Raw genomic sequence first — 17,934 nt, forward strand, 5'->3', positions numbered from 1 at the left:
GCTTGTTCCCTGGATAATGGACCAATAGCTTATATTCTAGACAACAGGCAATGAACACAAATAAATAATAGTTAAGGGCTTCCCTGGTGGTGCAGTGGTTAAGAATCTGCCTGCCAATGCAGCAGACACGGGTTCGAGCCCTGGTCTGGGAAGATCCCACATGCTGCGGAGCAACTAAGCCCGTGAGCCACAACTACTGAGCCTGCGCGTCTGCAGCCTGTGCTCCGCAACGGGAGAGGCCGCGACAGTGAGAGGCCCGCGCACCGCGATGAAGAATGGCCCCCGCTCGCCGCAACTGGAGAAAGCCCTCGCACAGAAACGAAGACCTAACACAGCCAAAAATAAATAAATAAATAAATTTATATATATATAAAAAAATAGTTAAAATTTGTTAAGCCCTCACCATGTGCTGGGAGCTCCACTAAGTATTTTATGAGCCTTATGCCCTGTGAGGTGGACGCTATTACTATCCCCACTTTACAGATGATGAAACTGAGGCCCGGAGAAGAAAAGTAACTTGCCCAAGGTTACCTTCCAAGTCAGCAGGAAAGTCAGAATTCAAATCCAGGTCTACTTGAGCAGAGAGCCCACACACTTAATCATTCTGTGATGTGGCCTCAGTGTGGGGATGGGTAACTTCTAACTGGGGGAACTGAAAGCCTGGGGGACAACTTTCCAGGCAGTTTGTCTTTGCAACTTATTTATTCACTCCTTCATTCAACAAGCAGTGGTTCTCAATGGGGCAGCCATTCAGTCTCCCAGGTGATACCGGCAATGTCTGGAGACAGTTTTGATTGTCACAACTTGGAGGGGCCGTTGGTGGTTGTGACATCCTGTGGGTAGAGGCCAGGGTTGCTGCTAAACATCCTATAATGTCTAGGACAGCCCCTCATGACAAAGTGTCATCTGGTCTAAAATGTGAATAGCGTCGAGGTTAAAAACCCCATGTTTAAGAAAGAGATGCTCTTAATACTGACACCAGAATAATCAACATAAGCCAGATGGTACCAGGCACATCCATCTAGAGAGCTTAGGATCACAGTCTTTTAAAGCCAAAAATGGGGACTTCCCTGGTGGTCCAGTGGGTAAGACTCCACGCTCCCAATGCAGGGGGCCCGGGTTTGATCCCTGGTCGGGGAACTAGATCCTGCATGCATGCCACAACTAAGAAGTCCGCATGCCTCAACGAAGATCCCATGTGCTGCAACTAAGACCAGGTGCAGCCAAAATAAAATAAAATAAATAAATATTTTTTAAAAAAGCCACAAATGCCCTTGAAGGTGGCCCAGGCACCTTCTTATGTCTCAGGGAAGTTAAATGAATTGCCCAAGATCACATGATGATTCACATTCAGATCTGTTATTCTTTTAGACAGCCCAGAGAAGAGCTTGGCTGGGCTGTAAAGCCACTGTCAGGGTCAGTAGGCCCTTGAACAACCCACTCTAAAGCCTAAGACCACCTAAGCAATGGCCTCTTTGCAAGGAGATTTTCTTTCTTTGGCCTCCAGACTGTTCCTCTTAAGTCACTGAAACACATATTCCCTAGAGGTGAAGCTGGCTGGCATGTGTTTGAAACGATGAGGTGTGAGCAGCTTTGAGCCTGAGAGTTGTTTTTTGTTTTTTTTTTTTTAATTGAAGTATAGTTGATTTACAATGTTATGTTAGTTTCTGGTGTACAGCAAAGTGATTCAGTTATACATATATATACATATTCTTTTTCATATTTTTTCCATTACAGTTTACTACAGGACATTGAATATAGTTCCCTGTGCTATACAGTAGGACCTTGTTTATCTATTTCATATATAGTAGTGTGTATCTGCTAATCCCAAACTCCTAATTTATGCCTCCCCCACTCCCTTTCCCCTTTGGTAACTGTAAGTTTGTTTTCTATGTCTCTGAGTCTGTTTTTGTTTTGCAAATAAGTTCATTTCTATCATATTTTAGAATCCACATATAAGTGATATTATATGGTATTTGTCTTTCTCCTTCTGACTTACTTCGCTTAGTATGATAATCTCTAGGTCCATCCACCTTGCTGCAAATGGCATTATTTCATTCCTTTTTAATGCCTGAGTAATATTCCAATTTGTATATATACACCACATCTTCTTTATCCATTCATCTATCGATGGACACTTAAGTTGTTTCCATGTCTTGGCTATTGTAAATAGTGCTGCTATGAACACTGGGGTGCATGTATCTTTTCGAATTATGTTTTTCTCTGGGTGTATGCCCAGGAGTGGGATTGCAGGATCATATGGTAACTCTATTTTTAGTTTTTTAAGGAACCTCCATACTGTTCTCCATAGTTGCTGCACCAATGTATATTCCTACCAACAATGTAGGAGGGTTCTCTTTTCTCCACACCCTCTCCAGCATTTGTTATTTGGAGACTTTTTGATGATGGCCATTCTGACCGTGTGAAGTGATACCTCATTGTAGTTTTTTTGTTTTGTTCTAAGAAACTTAGTATTATCTTTATTTTTATTTATTTATTTATTTTGCTGCTCAGCATGTGGGATCTTAGTTCCCCGACTAGGGATCGAACCCACGCCCCCTGTATTGGAAGCTCGGAGTCTTAACCACTGGACTGCCAGGGAAGTCCCCTCATTGTAGTTTTGATTTGCATTTCTCTACTAATTAGCAATGCTGAGCATCTTTTCATGTGCCTATTGGCCATCTGTATGTCTTCTTTGGAGGAATGTCTGTTTAGGTCTTCTGCCCATTTTTCGATTGGGTTGTTTGGTTTTTTGTTACTGAGTTGTATGGAGCTTGAGGTTTTAAAAGCCTGTGGTGGGTTAACCTTGAGGATTCCTAGGCTATTACAATAACTCTCTACTTTTTGCCTGAGGTGGGTGACAGTGAAACTCCATCTCTCCTCCTTGGCCAGGAATCCTTTCCTTTTGCCCCGATGAGCCTCAGGGGGATGGGAGCCAACACGAAGTCCCACGTGGGCCTTAGCCGCCTACTCTGCTCCTGTCTCTGTACACCAGTCTCCTCATTTAGAGCAAACAAAACCTGCTTCCAGTTCCTTCTCTAGAACCAAGAATGAATCCTTATGGGCAGAAAGAACTTGCCTGGGACAATTTCAAGAACGTAGTCATGTAATCAGTAAGTCAAACTGCATTCTCGCAACCTCCCTGATTTAATGGAAAGGGATGGGGAAGCAGAATGGCAAATAGGATGAAACAAGGCTATGTGTGATCTTTCCATGGGGACTCAGTGCTTTAGCTGCTAAAACTTAATAATGGTGGCCCCCACTGTCAAGGAGGATGATTACGCTGATGGACAGATTTTTCTGATTTTTTCATTCATACAGTTTTTATTTAATCCTTTGGCCTGGTCTATACTGAAATCCAGTATCAGATGGAATCTAGGCAATGCCCCACGTTCTTGGGATACATTAGACCCCTGCCGTGTGTGAAGTTTTCATACTAGTAAGTAAAGACAGACACTAAACAATAAGTAAGCAAATTACATGGTATGTTAGTAGGTGATAAGTGCTATAAAAAAAGAAAAAGCTGAACACGGTCTGGAAGATGGGGGAAACGGGCTGCAATTTTTTTCAAATATGGTAAAATACACATAAGATAACATTTATCATTTTAACCATTTTTTTAAAGAGTACAGTTCAGTGGTATTAACTATATTCACAATGTTGTACAACAATTACCACTGTCCATCCACAGAGCTCTTTTCCTCTTGTAAAACTGAAACTCTGTACCCACTACACAGATCCCCCTACTCTACTTCCCCAGCCTCTGGCAACTGCCATTCTACTTTATGTCTCTATGAATTTGATTACTTTAGGAACCTCATATAGTGGAATCATACACCAGTTGTCCTTTGGTGTCTGGCTTATTTCACTTAGCATAATGTCCTCCAGGTTTATCCATGTTGTAGCATGTGTCAGCATTTCCTTCCTTTTTAAGACTAAACAATATTCCACTGTACGGATAGACCACATTTGTTTATCCACCCATCCATGAAGGGACACTTGGGTTGCTTCCACCTTTTGGCTATTGCAAATAATGCTGCTATGACATTGGCTGTACAAATATCTCCTCAGTACTCTGCTTTCAATTCTTTTGTGGGTATATACCCAGAAGTGGAATTGCTGGGTCATATGGTAATTCTATTTTTAATTTTTTGAGGAACCACCGTACTGTTTTCCATGGAGGCTGTACCATTTGTGACTCTCACCAACAGTCAGTGTGTAAGAATTCCAATTTCTCCACATCCTCACCAACACTTGTTATTTTTATTTATTTTTGGTAGTTGCCATCCTAATGGCTGTGAGAGAGGGCTGCAAATTTTAAGGAGGTGGTCTGGGTAGGCTTTGGTGAGATGGTGGCATTTGAGACTTGACAAAGGTGAAGCAGATACTTTGCAGAAGAGCTTTCTAGGCAGAGAGAACAGTGGGTCCTGGGGCAGAAGCCTACCTGGTGTGTTTGAGGCAAAACAAGGAGACGGAATGGCTGCATGAGGGGGTGGGAGAGTAGAAGAGACAAGGTCAGATGGGAGCCCTGGAGGGTTGTGAACAGAGGAGGGATGTGACCTGACTTTTAAAGAATCCCTCTGGCTGCTGTGTTGAGAATGGGCCATAGGGAGACAAGGGAAGGAGCAGGAAGACCAGCAAGATGACCATTGGAATCAACCCAGGTGAGAGATGATGGGGACTTGAACCAAGGACTAGCAGTAGAGGTGCAGAGAAGTGGCAGGAGTTTAAATTTATTATTTATTTATGGCTGTGTTGGGTCTTCGTTTCTGTGCAAGGGCTTTCTCTAGTTGCGGCAAGCGGGGGCCACTCTTCATCGTGGTGCGCGGGCCTCTCACTATCGCAGCCTCTCTTGTTGCGGAGCACAGGCTCCAGACACACAGGCTCAGTAGTTGTGGCTCACGGGCCTAGTTGCTCCGCGGCATGTGGGATCTTCCCAAACCAGGGCTCGAACCCATGTCCCCTGCATTGGCAGGCAGATTCCCAACCACTGCGCCACCAGGGAAGCCCTGGTAGGAGTTTAGATGTAGCTTAAAGGCGGGACCAATAGAATCTCCCGATGGATTGAAGTTAAATATGAGGGAAAGAGGGGTCAAAATTGACTCCAAATGGGATGGACAGAGTTACCATCAACTGGTATGGGTGAGGCTGAAAGAGGAGCAGAGTGCAGGAAAGATCAGGTGTTCAAGTTTGGACATGTGCTTCCATTAGCTAGCATTAGGACATTTCTTAGTATTCTGATAAGGAGACCATGGCTTCTAGGTACTTTGCTACCTGAACAAGCTGGAGGATAAGGGAAACAAGTCCAGAGTCAGGAAGACAAATAACACCAGCACCACTGGTTAAGCCCTTACATAGAGCCAGCCACTGTACTGGGAGCTTCCCAGTGGTGACCTCCCTCATTCTCACAACAGCCCTGCCATGCAGATACCGCCATTATCCCAAATTTACCGATGAGCACCCAACCTTGGGGAGATGAAGTCATTAGTCCAAGGCCACCCAGATGGTAAGTGGCAGAGCCAGGGTTTGAACCCAGATCTGCCTGACTCAAGAATCCACACTTTTACCCCTGCTGCTGCTGAAGCCCAGGAGATGTCAGAAGGTTCATGGAGGTGATGGACTTAAGCTCAATCTTGAAAGACGGGGTTGGTAAGAAAGGAGAGAGAGTGGATTGAGCAAACACAGGATGAAGTTCCAATTTCTTGTCCTTACTACAGGGCCCTGTGTGGCCGGGTCCCTGCCATCCTCTGCATTCTTCCCTCACGCCACTTGCTCATGAAGCTCCACTGGCCTGATTTTGAGCTTTTCCCCCACACAATTCCCTCTATTTGAAATGCTCCATCCTATCTCTTTTTCTGGCTGACTCCTACACATGTCTGGGGGTTCAGCTCCAATGTCACTTCCTCAAGGAAGCCTTCTCTGACCCTCCCCTCCGCCATCTAGAACTACTCTTGTTGCATCATGCACTTGTCCTTTGTAGCCCTTAAAACAATTCTCATAATTATTGTGCAATTGTGTGTTCAACATCCGCTTCTCCCATCGAACCAGTGCTGTCCAATAGAACCTTCTGCAGTTCCGGAAATGTTTTGGACCCATGCTGTCACAATGCAACTACAGCAGCCACTAGCCACATGTAGCTACTGAGCACTTGAAACGTGGCTAATGCAACTAAGGAACGGATTTTTCAAACATCACCTATTTTACTTAGAAGTCAAATTTTATATTGTGTATTATACATGAAAATTATTTCACATACTAATTACATAATTTAAATTTAAATAGCCACATGTGGCTAGTGGCTACTGTATTGGACATTGACGCTCTAGATTGTGAGCTCCTTGAGGGCAAAGGCCATGTATCTTATTTGGTTGTAGAATCCCTTGACCTAGGATGGTACCCAGGAAAATCACTGAATGAATGAATGAATGAAAGAATGAATCAATCAATCAATCAATGTAGTCTGCATAACTTGCTTTCAAGAAATCATCCTAGGGCTTCCCTGGTGGCAGAGTGGTTGAGAATCTGCCTGCCAATGCAGGGGGCACGGGTTCGAGCCCTGGTCTGGGAGGATCCCACGTGCCGCGGAGCAATTAGGCCCGTGATCCACAACTACTGAGCCTGCGCGTCTGGAGCCTGTGCTCCGCAACAAGAGAGGCCGCGATAGTGAGAGGCCCGCGCACCACGATGAAGAGTGGCCCCCGCTTGCCGCAACTAGAGAAAGCCCTTGCACAGAGACGAAGACCCAACACAGCCAAAACTAACTAACTAACTAAATAAATAAATAAAAATTAAAAAAAAAAAAGAAATCATCCTAGACAGGAGAGACCCAGGAAACTCTGACTTGCATAAGATCTCACAATAAGGCAGAACTAGATATAAAATCTCAGCTTTCTGAATCTCCTGTACATGGTGCTGTGCCTGAGTGGACAGCAGGTGAAAGGCAGAGGTTGTTTGTGGTCTCAAATGACCCATCCTAGAGCCGTGTGAAGGTGCCTCTAAGTGCAGGAAAGGACTATTTCTTAGACACCCTCATCCCTCTTCCCCCTCCCCTGACCCTGTAAACTACCTAGCAGCTTATAATCTATTAACACTTGGCCTCCTGTGGGACTGAGCCTGTTCTAAGGTCCACCCTTGCCCACCTTCTACAAGGCACTCTGATTTTTTAAAAACCCATATTGCTCTCAGGCAGTCTGTTGCCAGCAATCTGTGAATAATATATATAGGGTGTGGTTTAAAAAACACCTATGTCGTGATGTGTAACCCACTCAGATTCACATGGCTGTTCCTTTTCTTTTATTCTTTTTTATAAATGGAGGTTAACATATTTCAGGGCTAATTTTGACATCATTCAAATGTACTTTGGGGTTTGCAGATTACATTTTGGGGGAGTCCAGCACAAGGAGTCTACAGATTTTGTTTTTATAAATTCTTTTTCAGATGTCATAATAATAATAGTTAATATGTGTGACTTCTTTGTATCTGCCAGGCATTTAGCACACATTATCTCATTTGATCTTCCCCATAACCCTCTGAATCAAGTACTATTATGATTCCCATTTTATGGCTAAGGAAACTGAGTCTCAGAAAGGTTAAGTCACTTGCTCGAAGTCACACAGCCAGGAAGTGGCACAGTCGGGATTTGAAGCCAAGTCTGTCTTCTCAAGAGTCAGTGCTCTTAACCAGCACACAATTTGGCCTCTCTAATAGATATTATATGTATTTATGTGTATAAAAATCAGAAAAATAATCAAGAAACTTAACACTGGGGTTTGGGAAGAGAGAGACTTTTTTTGTGTGTGCTTCTTTTTGAATTTTATTTTCCCTAGGTATATATTATATTAGTATATTATATTATATATTAGTATAAAAACTAAATTAATTTAAAGCTTAAGTAAAAACCTCTTATTAATTTTACTTTTTTAAATTAAGGAAGGAATTGTCATTCTAGTGTCATGTCTATATATTAGATTAAATATACATGAATCTTTGAGTAATTTGCAAAGTTCACATGCTCTGACAGCATTTGAAAATTTATCCCAGTAAAACTGCAGTTCAAATATGTATTCTTATTCTGAGTACCAAATTTCATATTTTAGTTTCTGAATTATTTTTTATTTAGAGATAATAGGTTCGTTTTTAAACATGATATTTATTTTCAATGAATGTGGTATGTTTTCCTTGAGATATCTGCACTCACATATGTACATTTTTATGTATTCATAGATCGGCTTTGGATATTATAACTGAGTGTCCTTTAGCATTTGTGAAATAATGCTGTGTTACATAAGATATGCTATTTGAGGATCAATTAATAAAAGCTTAAAAGTAAAAATTTAATTAATTAAAAATTTTAACGAAAATTAATTTTACACTGAGAAGCAGACACTACAATACCCTTCAGTACTTATAGCTTCAGAGAGCTGTATCAGTCACGCTAAAAGTCACTTGGGAGAATTCCTCAGTGGCTTAGAGAGAAAAAAACATTTAAGTCAAGAAAATACACCCATACTAACAACAATGTATCCTTTCCAACAATTCCAAATGGTGTCTAGTTTTACCATCCAAATGGCTAGTGCTTCTAAAAATTAAAACAAAACCCCCATTAATGTTCTTTTTAATGCCCCATCTCACACTCTTGGAATTTGCTTAACAAATCACCATCAGCTTGTGGTAGGAGAAATTTGTAAGCCCCTTTACAAGCTCCCTGTACTTGCCACTGCTTGATTGTATTCCCCCAAGATTTTCAGAGCAAATTTGGCATCCCTGAAAAATTCCAATCCTCTAAGCAGTGTATTCCCGAGTTCCCAAGGATAGCCGTTGACAGTGAGTCTCACTCTAGCTAGCTGTTACAAAAGCCGTTCATTCAGAAGGAGGCAAGAGGTTTCAGCAACGATGCACAGCCCTCTCATTCACACACCTCATAAACAACAAGACTTTGCTGAAGCCTCCTCTCTAGGAAGGAATCCCAGCTTTTTAGAAACCACTTTGCAACATCAGTATCATTCCCTTCTAAAAGACCTTGCAGGAAAATTAGGAATTTCACAGCACAGGAGAAGGACTGGAAAGGACCGATGTCATTGCATGGACTCATCAATTCAGTCCGCATTTCAAAACAGCAGCTAATGCTTTCTTAAAACACAGACCTCAAAATCCCTTTAGGATTGAGAGCCATTATAAGGGAAAACATAACACGGGTAGGTCCCCATAAGATTCCGACGGATCTGAAAAATCGAACTGAGTCAGAGATACAGATGCTGAGCTGATGGGGTAGGAAAATGGCTTGTCTCCTCCAGGCCTAATTCTCTCCTCTGAAACAGTTCCCTTTAAATTCAGGAAGCCGCGCTGAGACGCCCCTCTGCAGGTTTTCCTTTTTTAAAGGAAAACCTGTCTGCCTCTCACTCGCCCCCAGGATACTCACGGCAGCTGCCTTAGCTGGAATAAGTCCTCCTCCATGTCCGCGCTGCGCCAGGACGAGCCCTTTTCATGGCCCTTACATGGTGGTGGTGGATGACGAGGGCTCGGGGGCTTCAGCACTAGGGCTCTGGACCGCGCCGCTTCCTCCCTCGGTGGCAGCTGTTCCGGGGAGGGAGCCGCCAGGGACCAGCCCAAGAGACAAAGCCGCCGCCGCCAGGATACCGCGGCGAGAGTGGGCGGAGAGGAGGAGGTGGAGGGTGGAGCTAGCTGTGCGGGGAGAGGGGGCGGGGAGAGCCCCTCAGGTTAGCGGAATTTACAGGCTGTCTGTGGCTGGTGGTGTTTTACTGGGATGCCTGTGGGGCACACCAGCCTGTGAAATGGCTGTCTAGGTACCAATGAGCACTCTTTGCTTGACGACGCCTCTCTAAATGTTTATTTGTAGAGATTCATTAAGGTTGTTACTGGTATAATATTCTTGCAACCCAGGCTGCTATAACAAATGCAGAGAATGAAAAAATTTCATACGTACTCATGCATTGAAGCATTGTTTATTGAGCACCGACTGTGTGCCAGGCACTGTAAGAGTCACCGGGCATATGACAGAGAACAGGTTAGAAATGACATTGTCATCACAGAGCTGAGGTCTTTTATTTTATTTTACATATTTATTTATTTTGGCTGCGCCGGGTCTTAGTTGCAGCATACGGGCTTCTTAGTTGTGGCATGCGGACTCTTAGTTGCGGCATGCATGCGGGATCTACTTCCCTGACCAGGGATGGAATCCAGGCCCCCAGCATTGGAAGCACGGAGTCTTACCCACTGGACCACCAGGGAAGTCCCACAGAGCTGAGGTCTTGTGAAATGAATCAAGAAAAAAAAATGTATGTTGAGTAGGAGAAAGCTACTCATTCATTCATTCATCAAGCATTAGTGAGTGATTTCTACAGTTCTGGGGAATCAAAGATTAATAAAACCAAATCCCTGCCTTCAAAATCCTCTTCATCTTGTTTAATGGCTTTCCCATCCCCCTTCCACTAGAATGTCTGCCCCCCACCTTTAGCATTTAAGCTCCATAAAGGTTTGTTGATGTACCCCAAGGGCCTGGAACAATAAAATTTATTTATGGACACTGAAATTGGAATTTTATATTCCTAGCTACACTCAACCCCAGGGCTTTGCATTTTGAGCACTCAGTAAATGATTGGTAAACTGAAAACAAACATCTTTCATTCAAGTGAGGAGATTCAGTATCTATTTTAAGCCATAGAGAGTAGGGATAATAATTTATATCAGGGTTGGCAAGTTGGAGGTCTATTGGTAATGGATCCAACTCACCCTGGTTTGCTCAGGACTTGAGTTATAGCACTGAACGTTCCATGTCCTGGAAAGTGCTGGGCCCCAAGCAAACCTTGACAGTTGGTTACTCAACTCCATACAACCGTAAGCCAGATCCAACAAAGAGATGCCTAAAAGGTTTTGAATACTTTTAAGTGCAAGATTTCAAACTATACAACTCTTAGATAAAACTATAAGACTCACAGGAATAAGTCTTTATGACTTTGAATTAGGCAGTGGTTTCATAGACATGACATCAAAAAGCATAAGGGACAAAAGAAAAAACAAAAAACAGATATATTGGACCATATCCAAGTTAAATGCTTTTATACTGCAAATGATACCATTGAGAAAGTGAAAAGACAACCCACCAAATGAGAGAAATATTTGAAAATCATATAACTAATAAGAGATTTACATTCAAAATATGTAAAGAACTCTTACAACTCAGTAAAAGACAAATAACCCAATTTAAACGTGGGCAAAGGATATGAATAGACATTTCTTCAAAGAAGATATATAAATAGCCCATATGCCCTTGAAAAGAAAAAGTGTTAACAACACCACAATCAAGATACAGAATGTTTCCATCACCCCAAAAGTTCATCTCTGGCTCCAGACAACCACTAAGCTGCTTTTATTACTATAGATTAATTTGCATTTTCTAGAATTTATATAAACAGAAGCATAAAGTACATATTCTTTTGTGTCTCATCTTCTTTCACTCAGCATGGCTTTGAGATTCATAAGTGTTACTGTGTTGTTTTAGTAGTGCATTCTTACTTATCACTGAGTAATATTCTATTGTATGGATATGCCACATTTTATTTACCTATTCATCAATTAATGACCATTTTGGATTTTCCAAATTTGGAGTTATTATGAATGAAGTAGCTGTGAACATTCATGTACAAGTCTTTGTGTAGATTTACATTTTCATTTCTCTTGGATAAATAAATACGGAAGAGTGAAATGGCTGGGTCATTGAGGTAAGATTATGTTTATCTTTATAGGAAACTGCCAGCTTTCCAAAGTGTATGTATTATTTTACATTCCCATCAGTGATGTATGAGAATTCCAGTTGCTCCAAATCCTCACTAACACACAGTATTGATAGTTTCTCTAACTGTCACCATTCTAATAGGTGTATAGTGGTATGGCATTGTGGTGTTAATTTTTGTTTCTCTCATGACAAATTATGTTGACCATATTTTCATGTGCCTATTGGCCATTTATATCTCTTTTTTGTGCAGTGTCTGTCCAAATATCTTGACAGTTTGGGGGGAATTGTGTGTCTTCTTACTAAATTGTAAGAGTTCTTTACACGTTATGGACACAAGTCTTTGTTAGATATATGTATTATAAATTTTTCTGAAATTTGTGGCATACTTTTTCATTTTCTTAACAGTATCTTTCAAAGAGGAAAAATTTAAATTTTGATAAGATTGAGGTTATCAGATTGTTTTTCTTTTATGATTTGTGTTTTTTGTGACGTAAGAAATCTTTGTTTACCCCAAGGTTGCAAAGATTTTTCTCCTATGAAAAAACTCCTCAGAGAGTTTTATCGTTTTCACTTTTACACTTAGGTCTATGATCCATTTCCAGTAAATTTGTGTGTTTCATAACATTTGTTCACAATAGTATGCCCTCTATATTTTTAGGTGTCCTTCCCTTTCTCTAGATCTCTATGGGTTATTTGGCCACTGAGGAATAGTGTATCTTGCAAAAAGGTTTGAGCAGGAAGACAGGAGACAGGGCTTGCATTCAAGCATTGTGACCTTAGACCGATCTCTCCACTTGTATGTGGCTCAGTGTTCTCATCTGTAAAAGTGGCACTGATCATACATTACCCTGCCTGCTGTCCAAGAGTGTGGTGAGAATGGAAGGAGATGCTACAGATGCCAGCGCTTAGAACTGGTCCAGTTCCAGAGAACATGTGGGGTGCTATAACTCTCATCATTTCCAAATGATCTCTATTCCTCTGTCTCAGTGTTCTACCAAGTATAGAGTGTTTACTTCTGAGTGTAATGGAGATGACTTTAGGTGATACATGGGATAAACATTTAGCCTACTTAAATGATCAAATACAGATACTCATTTTTATGTATATTAGAAAAATATGGTTTTTTCCAAATGTGAAAACAATCTAAAAACAAAAGAAATTTAAAAATATTTATGTGATATAGATAAAAAAACAAAACTAAACTAATTAAACAAATTGGGAGATTAGGATGGACATATATACACTACCATGTGTAAAATAGATACCTGCTATAAAGCACAGGAAGCTCAGCTCGGTACTCTGTGATGACCTAGTTGGGTGGGATGGGGGCGGTGGGAGGGAGGTCCAAGAGGGAGGGGAGATATGTATACATATAGCTGATTTACTTCATTGTACAGCAGAAACTAACACAACATTGTAAAGCAATTATACTCCAATAAAAAAATAAATAAAAAAAAATAAAGTGACTTCTGCAGACAAAAAGAAAATTAAATAGTAAAGGTGACATCTAGATATGGCAAAAAAAATTTAGGATGTTATCCAAATAGCTGAAGCTTGTCAAAATGCAGATTTATGGGCATCACACTGATACATTCTGATCCATTTGGCTGGGATGGAGCCAGGAACCTACACTTTTAACCAGGAAGTCAAGAGATTTTTGAGCTAAGTGGTGTAAGGCCCACATTTTGAGGAACATTACTCCTAGTGTCTTAGTTACCTATAGCTGCATAACAAATTACCCCAAAACTTAGCATCTTTGAAAAATATTAACAATTATTATCTTGCACAGTTTCTGTAGGTCGGGAATCCAAAAGCAGGTTATCTGGGTGGTTGTAGCTCAGGGTCTCTCATGAGGTTGCAGTCAGATATCAGCCAGGGCTGCAGTCTCATATGAAGACTCGAATGAGACAGGAAGGTCCACTTTCAAGATGGCGGACTCATATGGTTGGTAAGTTGGTGATGACTGTTGGCAGGAGGCCTCAGTTCTTTGACAAGTAGACCTCTCCATAAGAAGATCCTCTCCTGAGCATCTTCACAGTTAACATGGTCAGTGGCTTCTCCCAAAGTAAGTGGTCCAAGAGAAAGCAAAGTTGACGTGAGAATGTCTTTTATGACCTGGCCTTGAAATTCACATACTGTCCTTATCACAATAATCTTTTGGTTACACATGTCAGCCTTATTTGATGTGGGATATGAATCCAGGATATAAGGGGGTCTTTGGGGCATATCTTGGAGGCTGGCTACTACACTCAGCTTCCCTTCCATATTGTTCCCTATGTTTGAAACTCTCAGAAAAGACAGTAGAGAAAAAACACAAGAGTCTCTGCCAGGAAATGGGGTGACTAGTTTAATTGATGGCAGAAGTTAATTCTGTTATCAATTAACTCTTCTGGGCCTCAGTTTCCTCACCAGTCAGATGAGCTGGCCTCTCATGGCCTCTTCAGTTAAGGCCCTTCCTGATTAGAAAAAGAAGTAATTGTGACTTTTAAGATGTTATGATCAGATGTTCTGGGAAGCAATGGGCTAAAGTCTTACAGGGCTTCTGTCCGAACAGGAGGAAGTGACTTTTAAGCTAATGCCATTCTTACTGGAAAATAAAAAAGGAATCCAGTCACTGTTTGGCAACATATAAAGCAACATCAAATAGGAGGAGACATGCAAAAAACCATACCCAAGTTCTTGGAAACTTGCATGGGCTTGCTGATTTAAGAAAATGAATATATGTGAAATATGAACTGATCAACCATATAAATTAGGGAATAATTCCCACAATTACTTATTGCAAATCAATTATTTTTATAAAGGATTTATATTGAAGAGCTCCCAAGAAGGCTTAAATGTGGGTTTATTGTGAGGATCTGAGAGGTAAAGCAAGCTTAAAAGCTGATTTTAGGATCTCTCTGGAGATTGGAGATCAACCAGAAAAGGAGGGTTTGAGTTACAAAGGCTGCAACAATTCAGAACTACTGCATAAAGAAAGATAGACTTATATAGTCACTCTTAAAAATGTTTCTAATTATGAAAGAAATAAATGATCATGGTAGAAACTCAGATAATATAGAAAAGCATTCAGAAGAAAAGAAAACTTACTACTAATCTACCACAAAGAGATAACCAGAGTTAACCATTTTGGGGGTATAGCTTTCCAGCCATTTTTTGATGCAGGGACACATACATAGACGTCTTCTTACAAATTTGGAATCATATTTATCCTATTAGGTGGCCTGCTTTTTCACTTTTCTTGAGCTTCTAGTGAGCATTTTTTACCAGAAGGAATATCAATTTTGATGCTGTATTTCCCCTGTGTTTTGATGATGCTTTTCAAGTTTAACATTTTAAATTATTTTTTGAATAATAATGCATGCACATGGCACAAAATTCTCAAAGGACAAAAGGTGGCCTCAGTCACACAGTTCCCTTACCAGAGGCCAGCAGTGTCCCCAGTTTCTTAATTATCTCTATATTTATAAACACTTAATCTTATTCTCACACAAATAATAGCATTCTCTTCCATTGCCCTGCACCTTACTGTTTTCCCTTAACAACACATCTTAGAATCTCCCTTATTAGTATACAAGAGCTGGTGCATTATTTTCATAGCACACAGTACTCCATTATACGGGATTACTATAATTTTTCTAGGTATTTAGATGCTTCTAATTTTTTATTATTAGCAACAATGCTGCAATAAATATCTTTATTCTTATGTGTGTGTGATAAATATGTAGGTCACAGAGTATGCAGATTTGTCATTTTTGTAAATAGTCCAAATTGCCCAAGGTGAAGATGGCACCCATTTACTCTCCCACAGGGATGCCCAAGAGTGTCTGTTTCCCCATATACTTCCCATCACTGTGTATTGTGTTTTTCATGCTTTGTCAATCTGATGGGTGGAAAAAAATGTTTTCTGATTGGGGTTTTAATTTGTATTTCTTTCATTACCAAGTAAGGTGGAGCATCTTTTCAAAGGTGTAAGAACCAGTTATGCTTCCTTCCTAACTACCCCAGCTGGAATCAAGGCCATGTGCCCAAGTGGGTACTTGAAACCAACACAATGTGGAGTGTTGATCACAGTGTGGGGTAGTAATGGTCCCATCTTGATGGACTCAAGTCTGAGGCAGAAGTATCCAGCCTAAGACACAGACCTTAGATCCACACAGATCTGCCTGACATCCTGTCTGGTCACAAACCAGTTGTGTGACCTTGGCCAAGTCATTTGGGCTTTCCTCTTCTGTGAAGTGGAGATTTTTTTTTTAATACATTATGCGTTATGCACATGTAACACAACTTTCTAGCAAGTCATCTTTTTTTAAAATTAATTATTTGTTTTTATTTTTGGCTGTGTTGGGTCTTCGTTGCTGTGCGTGGGCTTTCTCTAGTTGTGGCGAGCGGGGGCTACTCTTTGTTGCAGTGCACAGGCCTCTCATTGCAGTGGCTTCTCTTGTTGCGGAGCACAGGGTCTAGGCGCGCGGGCTTCAGTAGTTGTGGCACACGGGCTTAGTTGCTCCGCGGCATGTGGGATCTTCCCGGACCAGGGCTCGAACCCGTGTTCCCTGCATTGGCAGGCAGATTCTCAACCACTGCGCCACCAGGGAAGCCCGTGAAGTGGAGATTTTAATAGAACCTACTTGGTGGGATTGTTGGGAGGATGAAATAGGACAGTGCACGTAGGTACTTAGCACAGGGATCTAGCCGCTAGCAAGTGTTTGGCAAGCGGTTTCAATTATTATGTTTACAGCGAGGAAAGTGTGAAACCCAGTGTATGAGTCAGGATTCTCCATATTTCTCAATTTTAATTTTTAATAGTATAAGTATAGTTAGGCATAATCCACTTAAACAAAACTCTCTATAATTTATAAGCGTATAAAGGGGTCCTGAGACCAAAAACTCTGAGAACCACTGAGCTAGAACTTTGATTTCTTTACTAAAGCAGTTGCAACTACTTGCTCTGGAGTTGGGGGAAGTGATTAAAAGGGAGGGCAGGGCTTCCCTGGTGGCGCAGTGGTTAAGAATCTGCCTGCCAATGCAGGGGACACGGGTTCGAGCCCTGGTCTGGGAAGATCCCACATGCCGCGGAGCAACTGGGCCCGTGAGCCACAACTACTGAGCCTGCGCGTCTGGAGCCTGTGCTCCGCAACAAGAGAGGCTGCGACAGTGAGAGGCCCACGCACCGCGATGAAGAGTGGCCCCCGCTCGCCGCAACTAGAGAAAGCCCTCGCACAGAAACGAAGACCCAACACAGCAAAAATAAATAAATAAACAAATAAATAAATAAATAAAAAAGGGAGGGCAAATTCTCTCTGGCTCCAGTGCTGTAGCTGCTGGCCACTTGCGGCTATAGAGTACATGAAAAACGGCTGGTTCAAATTGAGAGGTACTTAGTACAAAAGAAGAATGTAAATTATCTCATTAATAATTTTTCCATATAAATGACAATATTTTGGACACATTGGGTCAAGTAAAAGATATTGATAAAATTAATTTTATTTGCTGTTTTTCACTTTAATGTGGCTACTAGAAAATTTAAAATGTTTACTTCCATATATTTCTATTGGACACTGCTATTCTGGAGACACACAGACTTGCCTGCCAATCTTGTTTCCACCACTTACAAGCTGTGTCAAAAGACTTTTTCTCTAAATTTCTTATATTTCCTGGGATGTAAAAACTGTGAAGATTGAATATGAATAATGCATGTGACGTACTTAGAGATGCATTTAAGTAAACAATAAGTTTGGTGGCTGTTATTATTAAAGGTCTCGGTTTCTCTTTAGGTGTCGTCAGAGATGGGCCACATGCTCATTAAAGGCCCTTCCTCTGCGATCCATTTCCACTCCGACGACAATTATAACTAACGGTGGCCAAGTCGTGATCCCGTTTTCAGGCGGGGGTCGCCCTCTTCACACCGAAAAATAAAAATGATCCAGGGTTCCTTCTGCAAATGGGATATGTGTAACTATGAACACGGCCCGAGCAAAACTTGAAAACCAAGCGGCCCCGGGCCGCACGGCCTCCCTTAGTAACCGACGCCGACACCAGTGACTAAGGGGGAAAAGGAAAAACAACGCGGTGGTCCATCGACTCCAGTCCTCCGGCGAGAACCACTTCCGTTTCTGCCGGGAGCCCGTCCTTCGGTCTACCCTCCCCGGAGGAGCTGGGACTTTGGCCGCGGGTTCCGCCGT

The 17,934-nt window shown here is 41.6% G+C and overlaps 1 protein-coding gene across 5 annotated transcripts in view; it reads right to left on the reverse strand.

Annotated features, from left to right (window-relative positions):
* SVOP (SV2 related protein) overlaps nucleotides 1-9,631 on the reverse strand; it is an 83,575-nt gene extending 73,944 nt beyond the window's left edge. For all 5 annotated transcript variants that reach the window (XR_009697315.1, XR_009697316.1, XM_061169026.1 and 2 more), the window contains exon 1: nucleotides 9,419-9,631. Coding sequence is in view for 3 of the 5 variants with exons in the window: in XM_061169026.1 (XP_061025009.1) it covers nucleotides 9,419-9,453 (35 nt within the window). In the remaining 2 variants the exon portion in view is untranslated. The remainder of the gene's footprint in view (nucleotides 1-9,418) is intronic.
* Nucleotides 9,632-17,934: the final 8,303 nt, after the last annotated feature.

This window comes from Eubalaena glacialis, chromosome 15 (genome assembly GCF_028564815.1).
Source record: "Eubalaena glacialis isolate mEubGla1 chromosome 15, mEubGla1.1.hap2.+ XY, whole genome shotgun sequence".
NCBI classification, from domain to species: Eukaryota; Metazoa; Chordata; class Mammalia; order Artiodactyla; family Balaenidae; genus Eubalaena; species Eubalaena glacialis.